A 24,938-nucleotide genomic window follows, 5' to 3' on the forward strand; every position below is an offset into this window, starting at 1 on the left:
CTGTTACCTGTCTCACTTGTGCTGTGTGTGGCCCACATTGAGTCTCCCAGCCATATGTTAAGCTCCAGAGCCAATTTTCTTGTGTGTGATTACATTCATTCAGCAAATATTTAATGAGTGCCTGTTATGTGCCAGTCCCTGGATGAGTTGCCTGGCTTGTGGCAGTGAATAAGGGGTAGGGGGACTGACCAAATAGTTGCAAGCATAAAAGCTTGGCTGTAGGCTGCTAAGAGACTGGGCATCAGGAATGTAGGGTAGGAGTAGGGTCCTGACTTTGGGTTGGCTGGGGAGGAGCTCTCTCTGCGAAAGTGACCTTTCAGCCTGGATCTGAAGGAAGACAAGCAGTTGGAAGTAGAGGGTGGGGTTGGGAGAGCATTTCTCCCCAAAGCTGCAGCCCAAACTGTGGCCAACCACAGGACAGGACACCTGGTAGGGGCTGCTTAGGGTGCGTGAGGAAGAGAAATGAGGACTGCCTGGTTGGGGGTCTTTCCTGTCCCCTGCTCATCCAGTGCCTGGGCTGAACTACTCGTGACTCAAGGTGGGGGGTCCAAGGTTTGGGGTCTGCATGTACTTTGTGTGTATGTGCGTTTGCATGCAATTGAGAGAATGTCTGATGGCCTTCCGAATCCAGTCCCAAGTGACACAGGGATCACTGGTGCCATCATTTCCCTTTGTTGATGTGGAGGACTGTGAGAACGGGCTATGTTCCAAACATCTCTGCATCCCTGCAGTGACAGCTTCTTTGAGAACATGTAGATACCTGTGATTTTCTTAATTACTCCTCTACACCCACATCTCTCTCTCTCTCTCTCTCAAGGAGGAGGGGGTATTGAGGGTAAGGTGCTGTCTTCCCCCTCTAGACCTCTGCTCCTTCTTTCCTGCTGTCATTTATGTTTTGACAGCCTCCTGCTGCTCTCCCACCCCTCCACCGCCCTGCCCTTCCCTCACACTGACTTAACCAAGGGAGCCCCTGCATAAGAGAGACTGAAGGAGGAGGCCAGTCTCCTTCCAGCACTCATACGCAGCAATTAGTTTCTGTTATTGCCAATTCAAGATAAGTAGAAAATAACAGAGGAATGGAACCAGGACTCAAAGCCTGTGCAAAGTGCTTTGCATGCATTACCATGACATTTACATGTATGTCACATGGGAAGCCACATATCAGGCCAGGCGAGGGGGTGGGGTCTGCTGGCCTGGAAGTTGAAAGAGCTGGATTCCAGCCCTGCTGGCTCTGCCGCCCTGACCACTTTCTGTCTGTGGGCCTCAGTTTCATCATCTGTAAAATGGAGAGATACTAGGTTATTCTGCCATTTGATGGAGAGTGCAGGCCATAAGCATGTCACGTCTGCCCTCCTGGTCTGTGCAGCAAGCGTGGCAGCAGTTACTGTCCTGATGTGCCTAGAAGAGATGGCTTCTAAACCTTGGCACCAGGCGCGGCAGAACACAGAGAATACAGGTGGAAATGTCCTGAAAGGGGACTGAAAGGGAGGCTGAGAGATAGAAGAAAAACAAAAGGAAGCCTAGAATTGAGGTAACAAATAGAAATAAACACATACGCTAGCTCAGTGGTTTCGCAGTTGTGGCCCATGGACAGCAATATCATGTGGGAACTTGTTAGAAAAGCAAACTGTTAGGCCCACCCCAGGCCTGCTGAATCAGAAGCTCAGGAATGGGGCAAGCCCTGCAGGTGATTCTGGTGCATGCTGAAGTTTGAGAACTAATAGGGTAGATAGAAGGAGGGGTGCACAGATGAGGCTAGGAGAGCCAGGTGGGTATTTTAAAGGCTAATCAACCAGCATTTGTTGATCACTTGCTGTGTCAGGTCAGAAACTGGGCACTGCCAGCTTCTTTCTTTCAGTTAAACCCTTCAGGATTGTGGCAAAGTGGGCCTTGCTATTCCCAATTCAAAGATGAGGCCATAGAGGCTCAAATACGTTTTGTCACTGGCCAGAGTCAAAGAGATAGTGACAGAGATAGAATTAGAACCCAGGCCTCTGAGTTCTTTCCACCGTACCAAGCTGCTCCCCACCCATCTGTGTCTCAGCTGCCTGCCCTGGCTCCCTCCTCTACCCCACAGTCACCCAGAGCTCTGCTCTGCTCTGCTCTCCTCCTCTGCAGCCAGCCATGCAAAGGCAAAAAGCCTGTACCATAAAGGCAAATAAAGGAGACCCTGGGGGATGGGAGTGGGGCTGGGGCCCATCCTCACCTTGCATTCCTCCAGCCTCCAGAGCCCAGTGCAGCCAGGGCACTAAGGTGCTTGCATAATGCTCCCAAGGAGCTGACGTAGTTGCCTTAATGTAGTAACATAATTCACACGCTGGGTGACAAAGTTGACAGATACTCATTGCTGCCTACATGTGCCAAGCCCTGTGCTAGGTGCTGTGGGAGAAACTGAGGCAAGGTGAGTATAGTTTCTGACTTGAAGGAGTTTATGTTTCAGAACCAGGAAAACAAAAAATAACAGTGACCAGCTGAGTTACCAGGGAGCCTGGGACAGCCAGGGTAGGTCCCGCCAAGTGTTAGAGGAGTTCTAAGAGAATCATGTGGTGACTTTAAGAGACAGTGCCAAGGTTTTGGGGACAGTCCTGAGGCTTTGGAGCCAGAGGGCATGGGTTCAATTCCCAGCACTGACTCACTGTGTAACCTTGGGCAAGTCACCTCACGTGTGACCTGTCTTTTTATCTACAAATATGGATTTAGCAACCCTTTGCTCAGGGGGTTGTTCTATTTGATTATAACAGGTGTCATTCAGTGAGTTGTTTCCATCCTTCAGAGGGTCACTTTAAGCCAGAGCAAAACAGAGAAGGCTTCCTGGAAGAGGTGGCTCTTTGCTTTGTCTCTGTATTCTCTAGGAAATCTATACATAGAAGTTGGACGCGTGGGGTTGTAGGAGGCGAATGGCCTTTCGGACAGCTGTAACTATGAATAAAATTATAGTGAGGGAATCATTTTCCTCAATTTGAAAGATTGTTTTTTAATTGTGGTTTCAAACCCTGTTGCAAAGGGCAAAGCTGGGTGACCAGTCCTCCCTGTTGGGAATCACGACGCTCATGTTCCCCGCCTTTTCTTATAGATGATGCAGTTCGCCTGGCAGAACTACAAGCTTTACGCGATGGGAGAAAATGAACTCCGGCCCCTCACAATGGAAGGCTCCGAGGGCAACATGTTCGGTGAGTGCCCTTTCCGGGGAGACCCACTGCCCCCCAGTGGTTGAGCGGAACTTACTGGTTTTTTTCATCACCTGAGCTGTGTCTCTGTTCCTCCAAGTCTGGGTTCCTTCTGGACTGTTCAGGCTTCTGAGCTTTTGGATTTGGGGCAACCCTACTCTTCTCTCTAACCTTACACACTTCTTTGTATGCCCCAATCACTTCTTTCTTAGAGCAAACAAACTTGGAAATGTACGTGGGGACAGTGAGTGATGGAGACTTGTTTAACCCACTCCTCTGAGGATAGCTGTAAAACAATACTGGGTGTTTTCACAGAGAACCTGAGCACATTTCCAATGAGGTGGGCACATATGCTGCTTTTAGGGTCTTGGGGGCGGGTATCTCTTGTACACTGACTCGGTGGACACTTTAGGGAGCCGCACAGGGACTGCTGTGTGTCGGCAGCTTGTGTTTGATCTGCAGCCTCACTGCTGGTGTCCCTGCCCTTTCCAGCCACAGGATTCTCCTAACCCAGCACCTCAAAAGCCTCTCTCAGACGAAGAGACTGCAAGGTGCCTTACTGTGGGCAGGGCCTCGGGTTTCAAATTTAACACCCATCCAGGTTGCCAGCTCCCCTCTGTGCAGGCCTCTCACGTGAAAAGATGCTGGCAGCAGCCCGACTTCCTTCTTCCCTGAGAGACAGGAGGTATCTGGGGCTGGAGACGGAAAAATCCAGTACCTGTATTCCTCACCCCTTAGACACATAGGCTCCTGAAGTCAGGGACCAAAGAACCAAGTCAGATACCGAGTCCCAGGGAAATCTCAAAAGCAGGTTTACGAGGGACAGCCTCCCCTACACACACACACACATGTGTGGCCCTGTCGGAAGTATCTGTGTTGTGGGAAAAGGGACATGGGACCTTCCTGCCTCGCTCTAACCATCCAGATTCACACCCCTTCTGGCTGTTCAGACAATGTACTCCCCTGGTGAGGAGGGGGTGTGTGAATTTGGGTGGCTTCTTTCTCTACCACCCCCCTCCCCATTATCATAGGAATGTAGGGAATTGCGAAAGTATCAAAAAGTGTAAAGGAGGCAAAAAATAACTCTTTTGCCACATAAATACAGCCTCTGTTGACATCTTGGTTCATTTACATCCAATCTTCTGCTTGCTTTTTTCCTCTCTATATACAATTTTATGTCCTTTGTTTTTGTTTTCTCGACTTAACGTTATATCATAAGTGTTACACTTATAAGTGTAATGCATTTAAATTTTTTCCTAAAGAGTGTTTTTAATGGTTGCAGTTATTGCCGGGATGTGCCGTAATTCATTTAACCACCCGCTAATGTTGGACAAAGGTCGTTTCCAATTTTTTTGCTCTTAAAAATAATGCAGCCGTTATCATCTTTGTGCATAAAATGTTTGTCTTAGGATAGATGCCTAGAGAGGACTCCTGAGTCAGAGGAGAGGATGACGGATGTTTCTTTGCCCTCAGGTAGGAAAAGTGTGGATTCCAGTTTAGGAGCTCAGCTGCCTTACCTGCCTAGAGCACAGACCTTCCCCGGCAGCCCACCTCAGCACTGGGGAAAGATAGCTGGTGTGCGTCTCAGTCGTCAGAGCTTTGGCCTCTAGCGTAAATCAGGGATGTGACCAAGGAAGCTTCTCCTCTCCTCCCTAAACAGTCTGCGGATATTCAGGGAATTGGTGGAGGTTGGGGCAAGGCTGTTGATTTCTGACCTGCCTGCCCCACATCCTGGGTTCGGCTGAGGAAGGGCTGGGCCCTGCTTTGCTCTCTGTTCCTCTCCCCCTCTTTGCTGCCTTGACCTCCTCCTCTGTCACAAAGGGCAGTTAGAGTCAGCAGACTAACCCTGTAAGAGCAGCCATCCTGCTCGGTCAGCAGATGTGATCTCGGGCGTCTTCTCTGTGGAAGACGGAGGAGCTTGCACTGCCAGAAGCAACACCCCCTGCTCCGAGCTGGCCCAGGATGACCGTGAGAGCCCCAGATTGGATTCTGCCTCTGCCCTGTGAATCCCTGATGGAACTGCCAACCAAATCCCCATTTTGAGGGATGATTTATGGCCTTGGGTGAGTTAAGAGGCAAAATGAACACAGCATGATTTTCAGATCACGGGCTGGGAATGCTCGGCCTTGGCAGGGAGAAGAATCGTCTTTGCCTTGTAAACGGAGCAAATATGATGTTGAAGAGGGAAGAAATCCAGGCCCCAAGATGTCATTTTTACAATTGCTTTCTGGCGTGTGACTTAGTAGTGCCTTCTGCAGACTGTTCACAGTCTCCTCCACGCACACACCCGTCTCGCTGGGTCTTTTGCGGTGAGTTATTCTACCAGTGTGGCTGCCTGGGGAACTGCGCACATTGCCAGGCAGTTTGTGAAAACCACCTGCTTCCCCAGTTTTCCTCGAATCTCCATGTTGTTTCCACGGCTCTCTGATTTCGTTTCTGAGAGGCAGCAGTTTTGAAGATGGAATACACCCGGGTTCAAATCCCCAGCATTTACCAGCTGAATGAAACTGAGCAAGTGACAGAGTTCCCTGAACCTCAGTTTACTCACCTGTGAAAAGGCCAGGGGGCCAGGGTTAGATAGCCCCAGCACACTTTCTAGCACATAGTAAATCCTCACGCAACGTGAGTTTTTTTCTTCCCTGCACGCACCCACATCCATCCCAGTTTCTTTCCTTTCCCCCCTTTTGTTGGGTACAGAGCATTTTGATTCATCTGGTGGAAAACACTATGTCTTCTTTTCATGAGTTTTGCTTCGTGAGTTCTTTTTTCCCTGAAGGAAAACGCCAAGTGTCCATCGTCTTTGGAAAATCACTGTCAGACTGTGGTACACATTCCTGACCCAGGCCTTGAGTTTATTTTGTGAAAGAGCTGTCATCAGCCTCGGAAGTGGTGATGTTGCAATTCCTTGGATAGAACGGGTCAGTCTTAAGGGCAGCAGAAAAAAACTTCCCAGGAGTCACATGTTTGGGGAGCCCTAGTTGCTCCATCTGGAGGCCAGAGGCTGTCACAATGCAGAGCAAGTGGATTAGAAGCACCCGGTCCCTAGCAGACAGGCCTTTAGCACAAGGACGTGGCCAGGATAAAAATATGCACCCCCTGCATGTGAAGGACAGGCAGGCAGAACTGGCAGTCGCAGGTCAGATGCTATCACCCAGGGTGGTCTCCCTGTGGCCTTGAATGACACATCCACGATTCTTCGGCCACCTTCTGGAAACCAGAAGGCCCCTTGGGTCACGCTGGGTGATTATCAAGGTAAACCATTCATCTCCTAATGAGCCTGCTCATTTCACACTCCCACCCCGCTGACCACTCACCGCACGGTGCTTTGCACCCCCCTCCCTCGAAGATTTTTTTTCCCAAGCAACTTCTAATTAAGATGCGTCTTGGCGGTTTTCCTTTTCTTTTTATTCGAAAGGCTTCCTACCAGCACAAAGCATAATTTATTTCGCTAGAAAATATAGTAGCAGGCTGTTGTAAAAAGAAAACTCGAGGTTAGGAGTCTTGGGTCCCCAGCCCAGCCCTGGCGCCAGCGGCCTCCTTTGGGCCTTGTACAAAGAGGTTTGTACCCTGGGCCGAGCGTCCTCGCTGTGATTCCCGGTTGGTTCCCCCTCACACACACCTCTGCCAGGCTATATGGACTGTGCTGGTTCTCTTGAAATCTGAAATTTTAGTAGCAAGTCTTGTTCCTGTCAGGAAGGAGTGAGTCAGGGTGTCTATTCCCAGAACACGTTGCTGGGGATGCAGAAGATGATTCATATTGAAACTGACATTCCCGGTGGCAACCTGCTCCCACCCGCTTTCTAAAGGCCTTTCCTTCCTTGGAAACAAGGCTGAGCCCACCGCAGCCAGCCCGCCCCTTTTTCTTTGCACAGCATTGATGGCAAGCATTTGCCAAATTTCCCAGCAAACGCAGTGACAAATAGGTATGTGAGTTCACAAAACCTCAGATCGGCAGTGCCAGTTGGATTCCTTGAAATCATCCGGTCCAGTTGTCTGATGATGGGAGTAAGAGGCACCAAGAGGCACAAGGACTTGCGAAGGTCTGACAGCCAGCACTCGGCCCCTGGTTTTTAATTTGGGCCTCTGTGTTTTCCTTTTTCTTTTTAAAGCATTGAAATGTAACTTATAACTTACATACAGTAAAATGCAGAAATCTTAAGTGTGCAGTGGAATGAATCTCACATACGGATACATCCCTGTAACCAGCCCCATAGATCAACATAGGGAGCCTTTCCCTTTCCCCAGAAGGTTCCCCCAGACCCCTCCTGGTTAGTAGCCCCCAAGAGTCACCACTGTTCTGACTTCTGTCACCTTAGATTTGTTTTATCGGCTTTAAAATTTCATATCATATTGTATATACTCTTTTACGGTTTACTTTTTTCACTCACAGTTATAGTCTAAACTCTAGTTTTTCAGGTTTACCCATTCAGCTTTCTTTGTTGCTGTTAATCCTCACTTGAGGATATTTTTTCCATTGATTTTTTTTTTTAGAGAAAGTAGAAGGGAGGCAGGGAGGAGGAGAGAGAGAGAGAGAGAGAGAGAGAAACATCAATGTGAGAGAGACACATCGATTGGTTGCCTCTCACACGTGCCCCAACGAGGGCCAGGAATCCAGCCTGCAACCCTTCGTTGTGAGGGCCGACACTCTAACCACAAAGCCACACTGGCCAGGACTATCCATTCGACTTTTGCTGGACATTTTTGTTCCCTCTATTTGGTAATTATGAGTAAAGCTGCTATAAACACATTTTTTATTGTTTAAAATTTAGTGACTGGTTATTTTCATCAGCCCTATGCCACTACTAAGCTGCTTTCCATTCCTATATAGATTTGTCTATTCTGAACATTTCATATAAAAGGAATCATATAATATCTGGCCTTTTGCCCAGCCAGGCATGGCTTAGTGGCTGAACATCGACCTAGGATCCAGGAGATTGCAGTTCGATTCCTGGTCAGGGCACATGCCGGGGTTGCAGGCTCGATCCCTAGTGAGGGACGTGCAGGAGGCAGCGGATCGATGATTCTGTCATCATTGATTTTCTCTCTCTCTCTCCCTTTCCCTTCCTCTCTTTGAAAGCAATAAAAATATATTATATATTTTTAAAAAAATCTGGCCTTTTGTGACTGCTTCTTTCACTTAGCATGATGTTTCAAGGTTCATTCACATTGTAGCCAAGTATCAGTACTTCATTCCTCTTTATTGACACATAGTATTCTCTTGTACCTTTTTACTTATCCATTCAGCAGTTGATGGACATTGGGATTGTATCTACTTTTTTGGCTATATTACATATAATGTTGCTATGACCATTCATGTGTAAGTTTGTGTGTGGACATAGATTTTCTCTTGCGCATATGCCTAGGCGTACAGTTGCTGGGTCATATGGTAACTCTGTATATCCTTTTGAGGAGCTGCTAGACTGTTTTTCCAAAGTGGCTGCACCATTTTGCGTTCCCATCCTGAGTATTTGAGGGCTATAAACTCTTTTGTGCATGCTTTTGGCGGAAATAAGCAGTCATTTATGTTGAAATCCGCCCAGGATTTGAATTGCTGGGCTATACTGTTAGACTATGTTGAGCTCAAGTTGAATGCTGCTGGTTTTCCAGAGTGAATAAGGTAGTCCCTCTGGCTCTGATGAATTCTGGTTGCTCCCTTATCCTCACCAGTGTTGGCTGTTGTCAGTATGCTTAATATTAGCCTCCTGCTGAACACCGCCTCCCTCCTAATCAAGCCCTAACCACACCCCACATTCAAAGCCCCGGCCTCCGGGGCCTGCGCTCCCTGGAGTCCAGCTGCCCTGCACTGCCTGCTCAGCCCTGGTCTGGAGAGAGCCCCTATTCTTTCTGCCTTAACTAAGTGGTGAGTCCAGGCTCCCAGGCCACCTGCTTCAAGTGCTCCTTGCAGAAGGAATGGTTGGCAATGTCTTCCTTCACTTTTCCCTCCCCATGCTGTCTTCCCAGTGACATGGGGTGGCCTCTGCCTCCCAGCCCACCCTAGCTGTGACACACAGCCCAAGGTGGCATGGACTGGAATTTCTCTAGTTTCATTATTGTGCCAAGAAAGGGGTCTAAATAGAGAAAATGTTCACCTGGGAGTCAGAAGACTTGAGTTCTCCAAATCCTGGCTCCACCACTAACTCACTGGGCAAATGTCACATTTCCTTTCTGAGCCTCGGTTTTCTCTCCTGTGGAACGGGGATGGTGACACCTGCTCACAGGATTATCACTGGGATCACATGAGAACATTTCTTTATCTGTCAGGGATTGTTCAGTGCCTGCTGTGTGCCAGACACTGTTCTAGACACAGGGGAGGCAGCAGGTGGGAGGCATGCAGGAGGCAGCCAATCGATGTTTCTCTCTAAAAATCAACAAAATTCTTTAAAAAAAAAGAGAGAGAAGTTCTCTCTTACTCTCTCATTATTATTATTCATCTTGGGCTCCCTTTAAAAAAAAATGTTTAGTGGGGTGTGGGGGAGGGGGCGGCATGGTAAGAGACTGTCTGTGAGCACTGCTGGTATATGAATAAGGCCCCATGCATGTAGCTCCCCAGTACTTTCTTTCTACCCCCGGCCCCAAGAGCCAAGAGACCTGGCTTCTAATTGCTTCTTGGCCACCTATCTGCTCTGGGACCCAGACAAGGCCGTCCCTCTCTGAGCTTATCTCTCCACCATACAGCATGGGAGTCTGGCATACGGTCTCTCATGTTACTGGTAGGTCCTAAAATAGGAAGCGATTTTGGGGGGTGTTTCTCCCTGGTGGAAGAGAGCCTGGTGCATCCAAGTGGGCAGCTGGCTCAGTGATGGAGGCGGAGGTGCTGAACTGGTCACAGTGGCACCACACAGGGCGAGGACCGAACTAGAAAACTTCTCTGGGAGGTGGGAGCCAGGACTTCATTCCGCCTACCCCTTGGGGTCTCTCAGGCAGGCAGCTCGGGGCCCTGCTGCACAGACGGTGCTCTCCCAAGCATAAACGGTCGGATGAGAGCCACGCAGGGCTCAGCGGGGATTGTTGAAAAATTCTGAAGGGAGCCTGGCAGAGAACAAAGAGACCTGGAAGTGTATTGTCAGCACAATTTGGGGCTAATATTCAAGTTTGTTTTTCTTTTCATCAAGTCTGAAAGACAGTTTGAAATCCAGGGCTCTTGCTTTTTTAATTTTTAATCACTGGATAAAGCACAATTGAATTTTCTCCCCCAATAACTTTGAATTCTGGAAATAGACCATATGGGGATAATTGCTGTTGTCTAATGGCCAAGCAAATGATTAGGACAGGGAGGGAGGGAGCCACCGTGGCAGAGGCCGCCAGCCTGTTTCTTACCCACCAAGCAGGGCTCAGCTCCCCAAATAATACTGTTCCCAGAATAGCAGTCGCCCAGAAATGCATCTGCATATTGTTTTGCAACAAGTAACTGATAGCACTTGGGGACATGGAGAGTTGGAGTTACTTCTTAGGTTTTAATTCAATTCTGCAACTTTGCATTGAGTACCTACTGTGTGCCAGGTTCTGCACTGAGTATGGAGTGGGGACAGGGCACAAAAATGAACAAGACACGATGAGCTCATTGGACAGGAGACAAACGACGGCTGGCTGTGCTGCCAGACAGAGTGCGTGCCTGAGCCACACGCTGCAGGAGAGCACGCCAGTCTCTCGGGAGAGCTGCTGAGCCACGTTCCTGAGACCGTTTTAAAAGTTTTCATAAAGTTCCCCACATTTCATTGCAGGGGTCTCACAAAGATGGTGACATTCGAGAGGCATGGCATGGGAGGGGGTGGATTTTGACAAACACCAGTGAAATCCGTTCTAGGCGGGGGAACAGCAGAGGCCACGCCTAGGAGGCCAGCCTGGGTAGCGTGTTGTCTCTCAGAGAGAAGGGGGCGCTTGGGGGGGAAACGGAGGCTGCAGACTTGGAGAAAAGGGGCTGAGTCTGGGCATCCAGCACCCAGCCAGGCGCTCCCCCAGCTGCCCTGGCACAGGGCCCACATCACCGTTAGGCACAGTGCCTTCGGTTCACAAAAGTACTTTAATTTCTTTTAAAGTCAGAAGGAAAATATGAATATAATAATGAATCCTTAATAATGACTCCAGCCTGAGTTATATCAATACAATGGTAAAAGATCGTTTTTAGTATTTTTTTCATGGCAGTAGGGCCCGCGGAAGTTATAGTTCAGCCCTGCTCCGGTGTCCTTGCCTTCCTCGCCTGGTGAGGGGCCCAGGAGCCTGTGGCTGCCCAGACTTGAAGGGCAAGAGTCCCTTCCTTCTCGCTGTCATTAAAGCTGGCAGATGAAACCACCAGCAGCTCAGGCTCTTTGTCTCTGACAGTGTGTCGTGGGACGGGCGTCGCCGCAGGTGCCCACCTGCTAGAGCAGGCGCCTTTTTGTGAGTTTCATCTATTCCTTACGGTTCCCCTCTGAGGCAGGTGGTGTTATGATGACAAAACTGCGACTCTGAGAGGAGAGGTCCCTTGTTCAAGCCCGCAGAGCGGCAGAGCGGCAGTTCAGACTCAGGCTTGTCTGCCTCCAGAGCCCACACGTCCTGGGTCCTCTGCCTCAGGGACCGTGAACCCCCGTTGTGCCAGGACGTCCTGTGTCACCTGCCTTGTGCATTACCAGTGTGGCATCAGGCCAGCTCGTGCTTTGGCGGGACCCAGAGGTAACAGGGAATGGCAAGGAAGGGTCTGTATGTGTGTATTGACTAAAGGAGGTTGCGACGTTCTCTGCTGACCCTGCTCAGCCTTGGTCCATTGTCTCTCTGTATTAGGCTGTAAAAGCAAAACCAAAGTTGTTACTTCCCCAAACTAAGGGGGACACATCCCTAGCACCCCCTATGAGGCTATCGCATGACCCTCACCATGATCTGAGAGGATGCCAGGGGGCTGGGCTGGGAAACGCCACCTCTCCTGTTCTTCCCACTGGGGATGTGGCTGCATCTGAAAGGCCTTGAATTCCTGGGACATGAACCACACCCAGACCCAGATGTAAGTGCAAAAGCAGGTCCCTTGGCCAACAGCCAAACAGACCTACTCTCTGGGCTCCCCCAGGTTCCAAGGGTCAGGGCTGTGGCTCTGCCTCCTGAACAGCTCCACAGAGATCATTTTCCCAGAAACATCCCAGAGTCCAGCTCAACTCACTGATGGGAGGAAGCATGACCCATGAGGGAGGATCTTGGTGGTCTGAGGCAGTTACACCAGCTGGTTAGGATCACAGGCTTTGGCATCAGGCTGCCTGGTCACCATTTTCACGACTTGCTGACTGTGTGACCTTGGGCAATTGAATTAACCTCTCTGTGCCATAGTTTTCTCCCGTAGAAAAAACAGGGAAAATAATACCTACCTCAGAGTGGTTGTGAGAGTCCAATTAGTTAATACATGTAAAGGGCTTAGACTAGTACCGAGAAATAGTAGCTGCTGTTACCATCATCACCGTCGTCTATTAATACCGTCAGAGCTGCCCAGGGAAGCAGGAGAGTTGTGTCCGTCCCTGCTCTGCCAAGACTGCCTGTGTGACCTTGGACAGCACACTTGCCCCACACCTCCCTGGGATGCTTGCTATCTAGCAGTTTGGACCAATTTGTGGCTCTTAACGAGGTGAAAGTATTGGAATTACCTGCAGAGCTTTTGCAAACAGGGACTTCTGGGTTCCATCCCAGAAATTCTGATTCAGTGGGTCTGGAGCTGACCCAGGATCTGTATTAAAAACAGAATCTCCATCAATGGTTCTGATGCACAACCCAATTAGGAACCACAGGACCCTCCTGATCTAAAATGCACTCCTGAAGTGATCAATCCCGCTCCCATAGCTCCATTGGGCAGGGTGTCTTTGGCAGGGGTAAGCCCCTGCCCCTCTGTGCCAAGTCTGCCTCCTGGACAGGGGTCCTGCTGTATTGGAGGCCCCGGGGTCAGCGGGAAGGCTGTGTGGCCTGGAGAGCATCTGTGTGATGGGAGTGGGCGGGGCGCTTCGAGGGGTTTTCATTCAGCAGATGTCTGGTGAACAGGAGCATTTGCAAATGGCAGCAGAACAGTGAGAAACGGGTGCCTGCTGGCCACTTGGTGCATGGGGGCTAACCCACCCTCAGGTCATGTAGGACGTTGTCCATGTAACTGCGCTGTTTCTGAGCGCGGCTGAGAAGGGCTGCGGGTGTGGATGTATGTGAGCCCCGCCTTCCTGCTACCCAGGGAAAGGATATTGGATGCTTTTGATAAGAAAAGCCTCAAAGGAGCTTTGTTATCATAAATGGCCCGTCTCCTTGGGCACCATTGGACCCAACTGCCCACCTTCCCCTGGCAGAGCTCATCCCGTTGCCCAGCCCACCTGCAGACCCCTGCCTGCCACTCTGACCTGGCTCCTTACCGCTTCAGCACATCTCTGCTTCCTTCTCTGATCAATAGGAGGGAAAGCAGGCAGCCTTGGCCCCCTTCTTTCCCCTGAGGCTCAGTGGCAGGAACAGCCTCTCTCTACCCACCCGTGCCCGCTACCTCCCTGCCTGCCTCCAATCCTGTCATTCCCTTTATGAGGTAAATTGGATTTGTGTCTCTCTTTGAAAAACAAGCTGTGCAGTCGGAACTGCTTTCTGAAGGCAGGCACCGCTTCCGACTGACCCTGGCATCCAGCACTGGCACCAGCAGCAGGGATGCTGGAGACGGGCAGGTGAATAAGCCAATCAGCTCCTGCCCTGAGACCCCATCACTGGGCGGGCGCGGGGAGCAGGGCCCAGCAGGCCTCTGGGCACGGGCTTGCTGAAGAATCTCAGTAGTGATTATGGCTCACCCATTTCACGGCTTCAATTTGGCACAGGTGCTGGGTAAGCATCTTGTCAACTTCAACACAGCTGACAAAGTTATGACATGGAGATGTTTAGACCTCTCATCTCAGTTTTCCCCGACCTCCAGCTGAGCCTGTTAAAATGTCTCTCCTTCCAGAGAGCTGATTTATGCCCCACAGTTCCTCATCTCAGCGGGAAAGGTCTCTTTTTGAAGTAAAATAGAAATTTGTTGTCATCCTCTGATTTCGCACTCCCCGAGAGGAGGGCCCGCTTCGTATCGGGTTTGTTGCTGATTTTCAAGGTTGGTGTCCCATGGGACGGAGCGATGGGGAAGGACACATAAGGATAGCGGGAGACACTTTCATTTGGAAGCGGCTCTTCATAGACACTGGACCTTGAGACATGGATTTTCCCTCTTCTTAAGGCTGCTGTTCGTCACGCCTCTTCTCAATTGGAGAGTGATGACGTTTGAACAAATCCCTTTGTCCGTGTTGGAATTACCTGAGTATGAAAAATCCTTTTCTACCCTTAAAATTACTTTTTTGTTTTTTTCTTTTAAAAAAAAAAAAAAAAAGATAAATGTAATATATGCCCATGCCCATTGTGGAGAAATTAGAAATTACAAGTAAGGCCCAGCTGGTGTGGCTCAGTGGTTGAGGGTTGTCCCATGCACCAAAAGGTCGCTGGTTCGATTTCCGATCAGGGCACATGCCTGGGATGCAGGCTCGATCCCCAGGGACTTGCAGGAGGCAGCCGATCAATGTTTCTCTCTCATCGATGTTTCTCTCTCTCTCTCCCTCTTCCTTCCTCTCTCTAAAATCAATAAAAACATTTTTTTAAAAAAAAGAAATCACAACTAAGAACTAGAAAGAAAAGCTTCTGAAATCCTACCAGCCAGAGGTGACCCATAGTTTCATGTGTCTTTCTAGGTATGTTCCATGAAAATGAATAGATATAAATATGTATTTTTACATAAACAGAATTATATGATAATACTGTCTTATTTTAGTTAGTATTTTGTGATTATCTTTTTAAGCTGTTAAATATGAAATACTTATATTGTCATACTTAATGGCTGTGTGGTATTCTATTGTATGGATGGATTATATACATATGTGTATATACACATGGATATATATATATATTATATATGTACACATTTTATACATTTTCTCCTCCTTATTACTGGACATTTAGATTATTTCTGATTTTTTGCCATTCTAAGCAATAGTGAGATGAATTTCCTAATTCAGTTCACTAATCTTTGCATACTTATCCTAAAGTTTTCTTAGGATAAGTGTTTAGAACAGGACTAGCTAACATGTCCAAATATTTACCACATGCCACTCTGCTGAGCGCTTTAAATATAATATCTACTGAATCCTGCATGATTCTATACAGAAATACCTGTATTGTACTGAGGCCCAGAGAGGTTATATACATTGGCTGGGGTCACACGGCCAGCAAATTGCAGAGCCAGGATTAGAACCCAAGCCCTTTGAGCCCAGAAGCTTCTGATACAAAAGGTTAGGTCTGTTCGCCTCCTCCTCTGTGGTTTAAGACTGCCTGTCCCCTACTTCCTCTCCTGCAGCTGTTTACTCAGTGATTGCCTTGCCTGACACCTGGTCTCTGGGAGTCCCTCAGACCCACAGTTGCACAGTGGGAACAGGAAAGGAAGAATCTGTGGTATTTGTGCTATGTCACTGTAACCTAGATGCGGTTCTCAGTCCCTGGGAGGTGTCTTCTAGGAAACCATCAGGGCCAGGAAGAGGCAATTGGAGACCCACCATGGGGGAACTGTGAGCATGCCTTCACAGTGTGCCATCGGGCCTGGGCTGAGGTGTAGCCAGGCTGAGTGAGCACTTGTGCTGGGAGGATCTGTGCTCTTCCTAGAGCAGGCTCCTTGCAAAAACTGGGGTCTGGTTGGGGAAATCTTTGCAGACCACTGTGGGGAGAGTTGAGCATGCACAAGGCACTTGAGCTCTCAGCAGGAAGTGCACTGGGAAAAGAAGGGTAGGAGGGAGAGGCAGACTCTAAGACAGGGGCTGTGGGGATGTGCTGGTGAGAATGTGGCTAGACTGGGCAAATCCAAGGCCAGAGCCAGAAGGTAAGACCTGTTTTGCAGGGACTTACCAGTGAGCACTAGGACAGGCTTGTGGCCTGGAGGTGGGACCAGGGCCCTCTTCTCATGACCCTCACTGGGCCTGGCTCATCAGCAGCAGCTCTGCCCTTTGAGGACCACCAGAAGTCCAGCTGCCTCGGACCTTGAAGCTCTGCTGTGGAGCTGAGGCACGGAGTGTGGCTGGCTCTGGTATGTGGATGTAAGGCAAAGCATCTCTGAGGATCCCCGCCATGGCCACTTGGCAGGGAATGTATTTCTTGGCCCAGCAGACAAGCTGGATGGGGAGGGCTTGCCCTCCACGTGGCCCAGTTTTCTCTTCCTGATTTATCCTTAGATTGAGCCTGATGATCCAGACTCATATTCATTCAGCTAATCACGCGAGTTATTTCGGCAATTTAGGTCTTCGAATAAGTGCACTTGGTTGCTGAATATGTGATCAGCCACAGATTTCTCATTCTTTAAAACCCAGGGAACGGAAATGCCAACATAGAAAGCCATCGCACAAAGGCAGACATTTCCAAACCACTAAAATTGGGCCATTGGAAGCTCTGGCCTCTGGATCTCCCATCCTACTGCCTCTTGGCCCGTCAGTGCTCTGTAAAACCCCTGGGGAGTGGGGGGGGAGTGACAATCAATAGATAATCTGCTCACATTCTCTTTATATAACCAGAGAGTTGGTTTGCCTCGGAAGTACTTTATCTTGAGGAGAAAATGCATTTGAGAGCTTCAAAAGGGTACAGGCCAGCTGGGAAAAGCTCCTGCGGGCTTTGAGGTTGGGAAGGTCGGCGTCTTTCTCCCTGCCGAGAACTCCGCTATAACCTTGGACAGTTTTACCTCTTCCTCCCTGTCACCAGCCTCACAGTCCTTTCCAGCTCGGCCCCTGGTACAGCGAAGCGGTCACCGGACAAGACTTATTTATCAGTTATTGATTTATTTGTTCATTCAGTGAGCCATTGTTTAACTGGAGTTCCAAGTATTGGATTAGACACTGGAGATTTCAGAGAGAAATCAGACCTGGGCCCTGCCCTTACATTGCTCTCGATCTCATGGGGAAGACAGCTGCAAACAGTTAGGATGCAGGTGCTGGGAAACAGTGTTGGAAACAGAAGGGCAGAGATAGGTGGAAGCCTCTCAAGACCCAGGCTCCGAACTGGCACACAGTCATTTCCTTCACATTCTATTGGTCAAGCAAGTTAAAAAGCCAGCCTAGACCTAAGGGCAAGGAGATAGATTCCATGTCTTGATAAGAGGAGCTGCTAAGCCCAGCCAGGCGTGGCTCAACGGTTGAGCATTGACCCAGGATCCAGGTGATGGGGGTTTGATTCCTGGTCAGGGCACATGCCCCGGTTGCGGGCTTGATCCCCAGTCGAGGGCATGCAGGAGGCAGCCGATCAATGACTCTCTCATCATTGGTGTTTCTTTCTCTCCCGCTCCTTTCCTCTCTATGAAATCAATAAAGATATGTTAAAAAAAAAAAAAAAAGCAGCTGCTAAGTTACACTGCTAAAGTCATGGATACTGAAAGGGGTGGAAAAACAGAAATATTTTTTCAATCCACCACACTGAGATTCCTTCCTACTCTAAAATCAACTCATGGATCCATGTGAGAGAAAGGAGTTAAAGTCCCATCGTCTCCGGCTAGATATGCCTTTCCTGGATTTGGGAGAAACTGAGCAGGCTCCCAGTCACTTGGTGCTGAGCTCAGCTCCATATGGACAGAACTAAAGAACAGGTTTTTCCTCAGTCACTCACTGTGCATTTATTGAGCACCGGTTGTGTGCCAGGTAATGAGCTAAGCCCTGAGGAGGCACCCTCAGTCCTTCAGGGTCACAGACACCAAGAGCATTGTAATGCAGCACCCACAGGTGTTCACGGGGTCATGGAGAAGACACCAGAGGACCTTGTTTTAACACAACACCAGAGACCTCCCTATAGTTTGGGCTTCCTCCAGCCCAGTGTTGAAGCAGATCCACAGGCCTCTTTTCAGACCCCATACGAATTAGGAAGCCTTAGGGCCCGACAGTTCTATTAAAACTCCATGGCTCTGTGGAGTTAGTCCTGTCCAAACCCCTCCAGCACTGGGTGGCCAGGAAATACGAAAATAAAATAAGGCATCCCGAGCCTGCGTGTGAACTTGATTAGCCCCCTCCTGCCCTCCAGATCGTCTCTGTCTGCTGTTTGCAGTCGCAAACCCAGGCTACAGGTTGATTACTCATGCACTTGCAAGCAACTAGGGCTTCAGAGGGAGTTAGAAACCGAGTTCCTGCAGCCCCTCCTCAAACAGACACCCAGCTGGCATTTTTCCTTAAACATCACTCATTTTTAAGGGGAGAAAAGTGTTGGAGGCCTTGAAATAGATCACACTTTAAAATGCAGAGTAGCAGAGAGTCCCTCCAAATTATTCCCTTAATAGAGTGAAGAAGTGACAAGGGCACATAACAGCTCGTTTGAGAAACTCTAAGGACTGCAATTCATTTGTCTGCAAATGTGTGTCTTAGGTACAAACTGCAGCAAGCAAGCCGTTCCCAGGGTAAATGGTCTTTAATTAAAGTCAGTCAGTTGTCCCTGGTGTTTGGGGGGAGGTGAGGGTTGTTTGAAGCCTCCTTCGCTTCAAAAATGAAAAAGAACGTATTTTTAAAATTATGTTTTTTCCTTGATTTGAAAATTAGGGGAAAGCTTGGTTTATAAGTAAAACTACTCTGACTCTTATTCATGAATAAAAAAAGCAATAGAAGAATTTCCATAGCCATCCTGGTAAAAATGCGTCCTCAAGTATTGATTTTTGTAGCTGAAGTGCATTATGTGTTTTGCATGAGCTTTTGAAAGCTTAGATAAATGAGGTGGCTCAGAAAGCAGATAAAAAAAATGGGAGGAAATTATACCAGTCCAAAAGAAGATAAATGTCCACTAATTCCCAGATTAACATTTCAGACTCCTGTGTTTTTACAGGGGGATTTTTGCAATGCTGATAATGTGAGATTGGTTTACAATGTCACATACCAGGTAGAATCAAGGTGGTCTTGTTTGAGTTCTGAGTCAGCTATACTCAAAAGGAAGTAGAGTTAATGCAACAGCCTAGTGGTGCCCTGGCACCTGTGTTAGATGGCAGCACTGCCCCCAAGATGACATATTTTAAGGTCAGCTATGTTAGTGTGTACTCTCTGGGTTGCAAGAGACAAATAGACTCAAGCCCATTTGGTTTAAGCCCAAAGGAAATTTACTACATCACTTACTTGAAACCACTAGGGATAGACTTCAGGCACAGCTTGATCCAGGCATCAAATGAAGTCACCAAGACTCAGTTTCTCTTTCTCCCTCTGAGTTGGCTTCATTCTCAGATCAGTTCTTCCTTGGTGGTGTTACCAAATTAAAGGGGTTCTTTCACCTGCGTGCATTAAAGCCCAGTCAAACACAAACAGGAGTTTGCAGCCAAGAAAGTAAAGGTTTATTTTTAAGGAAATGGTATCACATCCAGAGTCACAGGTGAGTTTGTGCTCAAAGACCTGATTCTCTTTTGGCTTCCAGGGGATGGGTTATATAGGGGAAAATCATTAATCATGGTGACTAAGGGAGTTAGAGTCGTGGTCAGGGCCATGGTCTCTACTGATTGTTTGGTGCTAGGGTTGGGGGTAGCCCATCATTGCTTCTGGTCCTGATGTCAGCCATGGAGTCACTCTGTCTGGTTTCATAAGGGTGTGGTCAGTGGGATCATCCAGGTTTTCTGAACCTGGAGCTGAAATACAAATGAGGCCTAGATGTTATCTCTAGTTTGACTAAAACTCTGTCTCTGTGGTCTACAGGCCCAAGGCTTTGTTCCTAAGATTATTTGATGCTGATCTCATTGTCCTGAGGGCTTCATGATTAAGGGAGTGGACATGCAAGGGAAGGGGAGGCAGGTGGGTCAGGGTGCTGGATAAGGGCAGTTTGAATCAAAAGGAAAGAAAGCTGAAAAGTTCATATGAAAGAAATGAAGTTTCTGTACAGTTGCGATAACAATTTGGCTACAGCTCCTCTAGCGTCCATCCACCCAATTTGTGTGTGGTGTAAAATAGCGCCACAAGATTAGCTCTGACAAGCTTTCATTAGGCCCATGGCTCCGTCTGTCTCGAATTCTTATGTCCAGAGAGATGAAAGGTATGGATTGGCTGAGGCCTAGGTCACATGCTCATTCCCATTGTTGAGGGTTTAGACAGTCCCACCCCAAGAAGGTCATGGACTAGGAATGAGGGAGGAGAGGAGGTACCCCAGGTGGTGATTTGGGCACCTGTTAACAAGAAGGATGGGTAGATGCTGGCCTTTAAAACCTCAGATTACTGCTACATCAGCCTTTCATTCTTCCTTCAACATACACCTGAGATCCCACGATAAGTCTTCTGGAGCTGGGTGCAAGGGTTATGGTGGTGAACAGGAGGGTCCAGGCCCTACCCTCAGAGAGCAAGCACATAGTCTGTCTTGTGTGTGTTAATCAGCTCTGGCTTCCATAACAAAATACCACAGATTGGCTGGCTTAAACAACAGAAATTTATTTCTCAAAGGTCTGGAGGCTGGAAAGTCTAAGAACAAGGTGCCAGAAAGGTGGGCTTCTCTTGGCTTGTAGGTGTCCACCCTCTCTCTGTGTACTCACATCTCATATACATGTGGGAGAGGGAGGGGAGGTATATGTTGAGTGCTTTCTGGTATCTCTTCTTGTAAGGACACTAGTGCCATCAGAGGATCCCACCCTCATGATCTCATCTAAACCTAATTATTTCTCAAAGGCCCCATCTCCAAATATCATCTTATTGGAGGGTTAAGATTTCAATATATGAATTTGGGGGAGATACAGACATTCAGTCCATAACATCGTGGTGGGTCTTGAGCCATGCTATGGTCTTCCAGACAACTCAATGTTTTTCCTGAGCACATGCTGGGTGCCAAGCCCTGGAAACAGAAAGATGAGGAATGCCCGACCCTGCCCTCAAGCAGTATATAGTCAAACCTTGATGATGGTGTCCAGGAGTCTATGGCACTGGGGACATTTTCACTTTACCTCTCTTTGCCTTTGCTCATTTTATTGCTTGGTGTTAGATCCTTCTGGAACTAACAGAAAACCCAAAACAGCAATAGCTTCAACAACAACAACAACAAGATATTTCTTTTTCTCTCAGTTGCAAGTCCAGGTGGTCAATTTAGGAGTGATAACGTGACTCTACTCTTGTCAGGGACTCAGATTCCACCATTCATCCTTAGTAGTGGCATCTACCTTGCGGTCCAAGATATCTGCTCTGTTCCAGGCATCATGTTCACATTCCAGCCAGCTGGAAGGGAAAAGAAGGAATATCCCTTCGTTTTACATATACTCTCCAGAGTTTCACACGCCACTTCCAATCACATGTCATTGACTGGAACTTGTGCGCATACCTATACCTAGCTGCAAGGGAAGCAGGGAGATGTAGTCTTTATTCTCATGGCCATGTGCTCAGCTAAAACTGTGGCTTCTGTTTCTATAAATGTCAGGAAGAATGGATATTAGGGGGCACCTAGCAGACACAGCCACACTTAATGCTGTTTGCTCTGCTTTACAAATCCATGCCCTTTCTTCTATATGTCTCTCATTTGGTGGACTTTTTTGATCTTGGAACCCATGTCCTTCAGTTCTGAGAAGTTTTCTTGAATTGTTTCTTGGATTATTTTTCCCTTTCCATTCCTAGAATTTCCAGTTTGAATGTGAGACTTCATGAGCTGTTCTTCTAATTTTCTTATTATTTCTCTGCTATTTTCTTCCCCTCCCTCCCTCCCTCCCTCTCTCTTTGGTTCTACTCTAGGAAATTTCTTCAAGTTTATCTTCCAACTCTTCCACTGAGTTTTTCATTTCTACTGTCAGAGAGTGTATTGATTTCCGAGAGTTCTGTTTTATTTTGTGAATGTTCTCTTTTGAGCAACCCCTTCTTATCTCATAGATGCAACATTTTATTTTGTCTCTTAGAAGGTATTTTTTGCAGTTTCCTTCTTCCTAGAGAGCCTCTGTGTCCTCCAGATTTACTTTTTCTGTTTGTCTCTTCCTCGCATGGTAGTTTTTCCTCAGATGTTTGAGGATTCTTGGCTGTGTGTTCATGTTAAATGTGGACAGAAAAGAAGATGGCTGGAGCTCCAGTGTGGCAGGCGAGTGGGTTCTGTTGGCTGGTGCCTCGCTGTGGGGTGATCCGACAGGGGTACTCTTGATATAGGTTTTTGATATCTAGGGCTGGTCAGATTCTGCATAGACAATTTTTTCATTCTCTTACCTGGAGAATAGACTCCTGGCTGCAGCGTGCTGAGAGCCAGGTGGTCAGGAGGACTGGGGGACAAAGTGAGGCAGTTCAGAAACCTTCACCTAACCCCCATGCTCTTAGGATGGTGCCCTCTGCCTCTGCCAGGTGTCCCACAGCCCAGAGGACCTTTGTTTTACTTCTTCCCAAGACTTAACCTCTAGTTTTCTGCTCGGATGAGGGGGACACTTTCTTGGAGGAGATCTATGGATCTTACTGTCTTTTATGCTGACTTTCAACAAACCCTCTTGTTATTCCACTTCCAGAGATATGCCTTGTGTTGTCACCAATCCCAGGGCCTCTGGGGTTTTCTGGTGTAGACTTGAGTGATGGTTTGCTTTCAGTATCATGGCTCAGATTCTTTCCTGGCCTTGCTAAGTCAATACTACATGTCTGTCTCCTTTCCAGCTGCCAAGACTTTGTTGCTATTGTATTTCCCCCATTTGCTTTGTCCTTGTGGGTTATGCCTTTTTTTAAAAAATCTCATAATGTTGTTTTAGTGCAGTTTCTTTGGGAAAATAGAAGCTAATGCATTTATTCAACCCACTCTCTTTAACCTTGATCTCTTGCTCTTCTAATTGCTTGGTTTCCTGAGCCTCATCATCATCTGTAAAATGGGGCAAATGATCCCTGTCCTGACTACTTCCCAAAAGCCTTTGTGAGGGTCAGATGAATTTTTGTGTAAGGATTTACTGTTCAAACTCCAAGGTTCTAAGGGCTGCTTGGCTGAGTGTACAGGGTACCTTCTACAGGCTGTAGCTGGAGAATGGGCCCACCTGGGCTGAGGTGTGCTGTATCATTTATCTGTTGTCACAGTGATACTGCACAGCAAACACCCACAAACCTCACAGCATGCAACAATAAGTGTTTATTTAGCATGGGAGTCTTCGTGGCTCAGCTGCTCCAGGCTGAGTTGGCTAAGTGACTCTGCTGATCTTGAATGTGCTCACCCTCACGTCTGTGGACTGTCCCTTGGCTGGGACAACTGAGCAACACAGGTCTCCTCTATGTGGCTCTCGTTTTCAGCAGTAGTCCAGGTGTATTCTCATGGTGATGGTAAAGGGGTAAGAAAGCAGGTGGAAACATGCAAGTGCTTTTCAAGCCTCTGCTTACATCACATTTGCTCTCATTGGCTAAAGTTAGCCACATGGCTGAGCCCAAAGTAAGAGGACAGGGCAGGACTCCCTGCTCAGAGTGGCAGAGGGCTTGGACACAGGGCGAGATGAGGAGCGGGGGCCATTGATTCTGCCTCTTTACCATGGGTGCCCAGGCATGGCTCTGGAATAGAGCACTCCCCAACTTCGAGTTTTCTTCTACTAAACTCAGAATAATTTGCTTAACCTGGGGTCCTGCTGTTCTGATTTATATTCAGTTGAAAGAGTCACTCCTTTACCTACTACAGATGAAGAAATGCTCTCCATCTGTAACACGATCAGAAATGCTCTCTCCAATGGAGAAATGCACTCTCCAGGCTTGGGCTGGGGCTGTAGATCACTGGCAACCGATTTAATCTGCTTAATTATTTGATTCAATCAGAAGTTGGCTTAATTATTTTCTTGCTTCTCACCTCTTTTGAATCCATTCTGGAAACTAATCATGTCTTTAACACCAGCCCAGAGAGAAGCATTTCAATTGGGAAATGTAATTAGCCAGGGAAAATGAACGTGGGCGCTGCCCTTTGTCAAAGCACCATTAAAACCCAACTCTGGTCAATACCAATGTGCTCTGGAGACAAAGGCGCAGTTTGTTCCTTTCCTGACAGAGAGGGAAGGCCCAGCAGGAAGTGGGGAATTAGGCATCCTGGGATCTTAGCAGGAGGCTCATTCATTCGTTCGTTCATTCATGAGGCGTTTCTAGGCCAGTTCTGGGCTGATGCTGGAGATGCAAAGGTGAATTAACCATGTCCCTTGCCCCAAAGAGTTCTCCTAGAGAGAAGGAGCCACATGTAATTGTGAGGTACAGAGTGCTGGGAATACAAAGGAGGGAGCCACTGGCTTTACCTCTGGAGCTTTAGCGAAACTGGGTCTTGAAGGATGAGCTGGAGCTTCCCGTGCAGAAAAGAGCAGGATTGCATGTCAGGTGGAGGGCACAGCCTGTGCAGAGGCGAGGTGCTGTGAGGGCCCAGGAGCTGTGACAGAGGCAGACTAGAGCAGGCTGCCCAGGGCCTCCCAGAGCAGGTGTGCAGCGTCTCCTGGGGCCATCCCCTCACGCTTCCCAGTTCCTCTCTCCCCTTCCTGACCCTCCCTTTCCACCCCACTTTGTCTTTTAAAGTGTTTAACAGAAGTTTAAGATATTTGACTTTTGAGGGAAGCTCTGAACAATCTGAAAAGTGAGGGATAGATTCAAGGCAACTGAGAACAACGAGTGTGCTCTCTAGAGCTGACAGATAGGAGGGCAGGGGAAGGGAGGGCGTTCTGGGCAGAAGGTGCGGCCTGGGCAAAGGCGTGGCGGTGTGGTATCTTGAATTGAGTGTGTCTGTAACATGAAATGAAAGGTGGGTAATGAGCCGCCCAGGTGAGCAGGGGCTAGATGACTAAGTGCCTTTTAGAGGGTAATTGGAGACCAGCTCCTTGGCCTTGGCATCTATGATGGGGGACTGCAGACA

General features: G+C 48.2%; 1 protein-coding gene across 1 annotated transcript in view; it reads left to right on the plus strand.

The window, feature by feature from the left end:
- MAN1C1 (mannosidase alpha class 1C member 1) overlaps window positions 1-24,938 on the plus strand; it is a 109,324-nt gene that overhangs the window by 37,674 nt on the left and 46,712 nt on the right. Inside the window, exon 2 of the mRNA XM_087820227.1 lies at window positions 3,074-3,170. Coding sequence (XP_087676353.1) covers window positions 3,074-3,170 — 97 coding nt within the window. The remainder of the gene's footprint in view (window positions 1-3,073; window positions 3,171-24,938) is intronic.

Source organism: Miniopterus natalensis, chromosome 9 (assembly GCF_054644295.1).
Source record: "Miniopterus natalensis isolate mMinNat1 chromosome 9, mMinNat1.hap1, whole genome shotgun sequence".
Lineage (NCBI taxonomy): Eukaryota > Metazoa > Chordata > Mammalia > Chiroptera > Miniopteridae > Miniopterus > Miniopterus natalensis.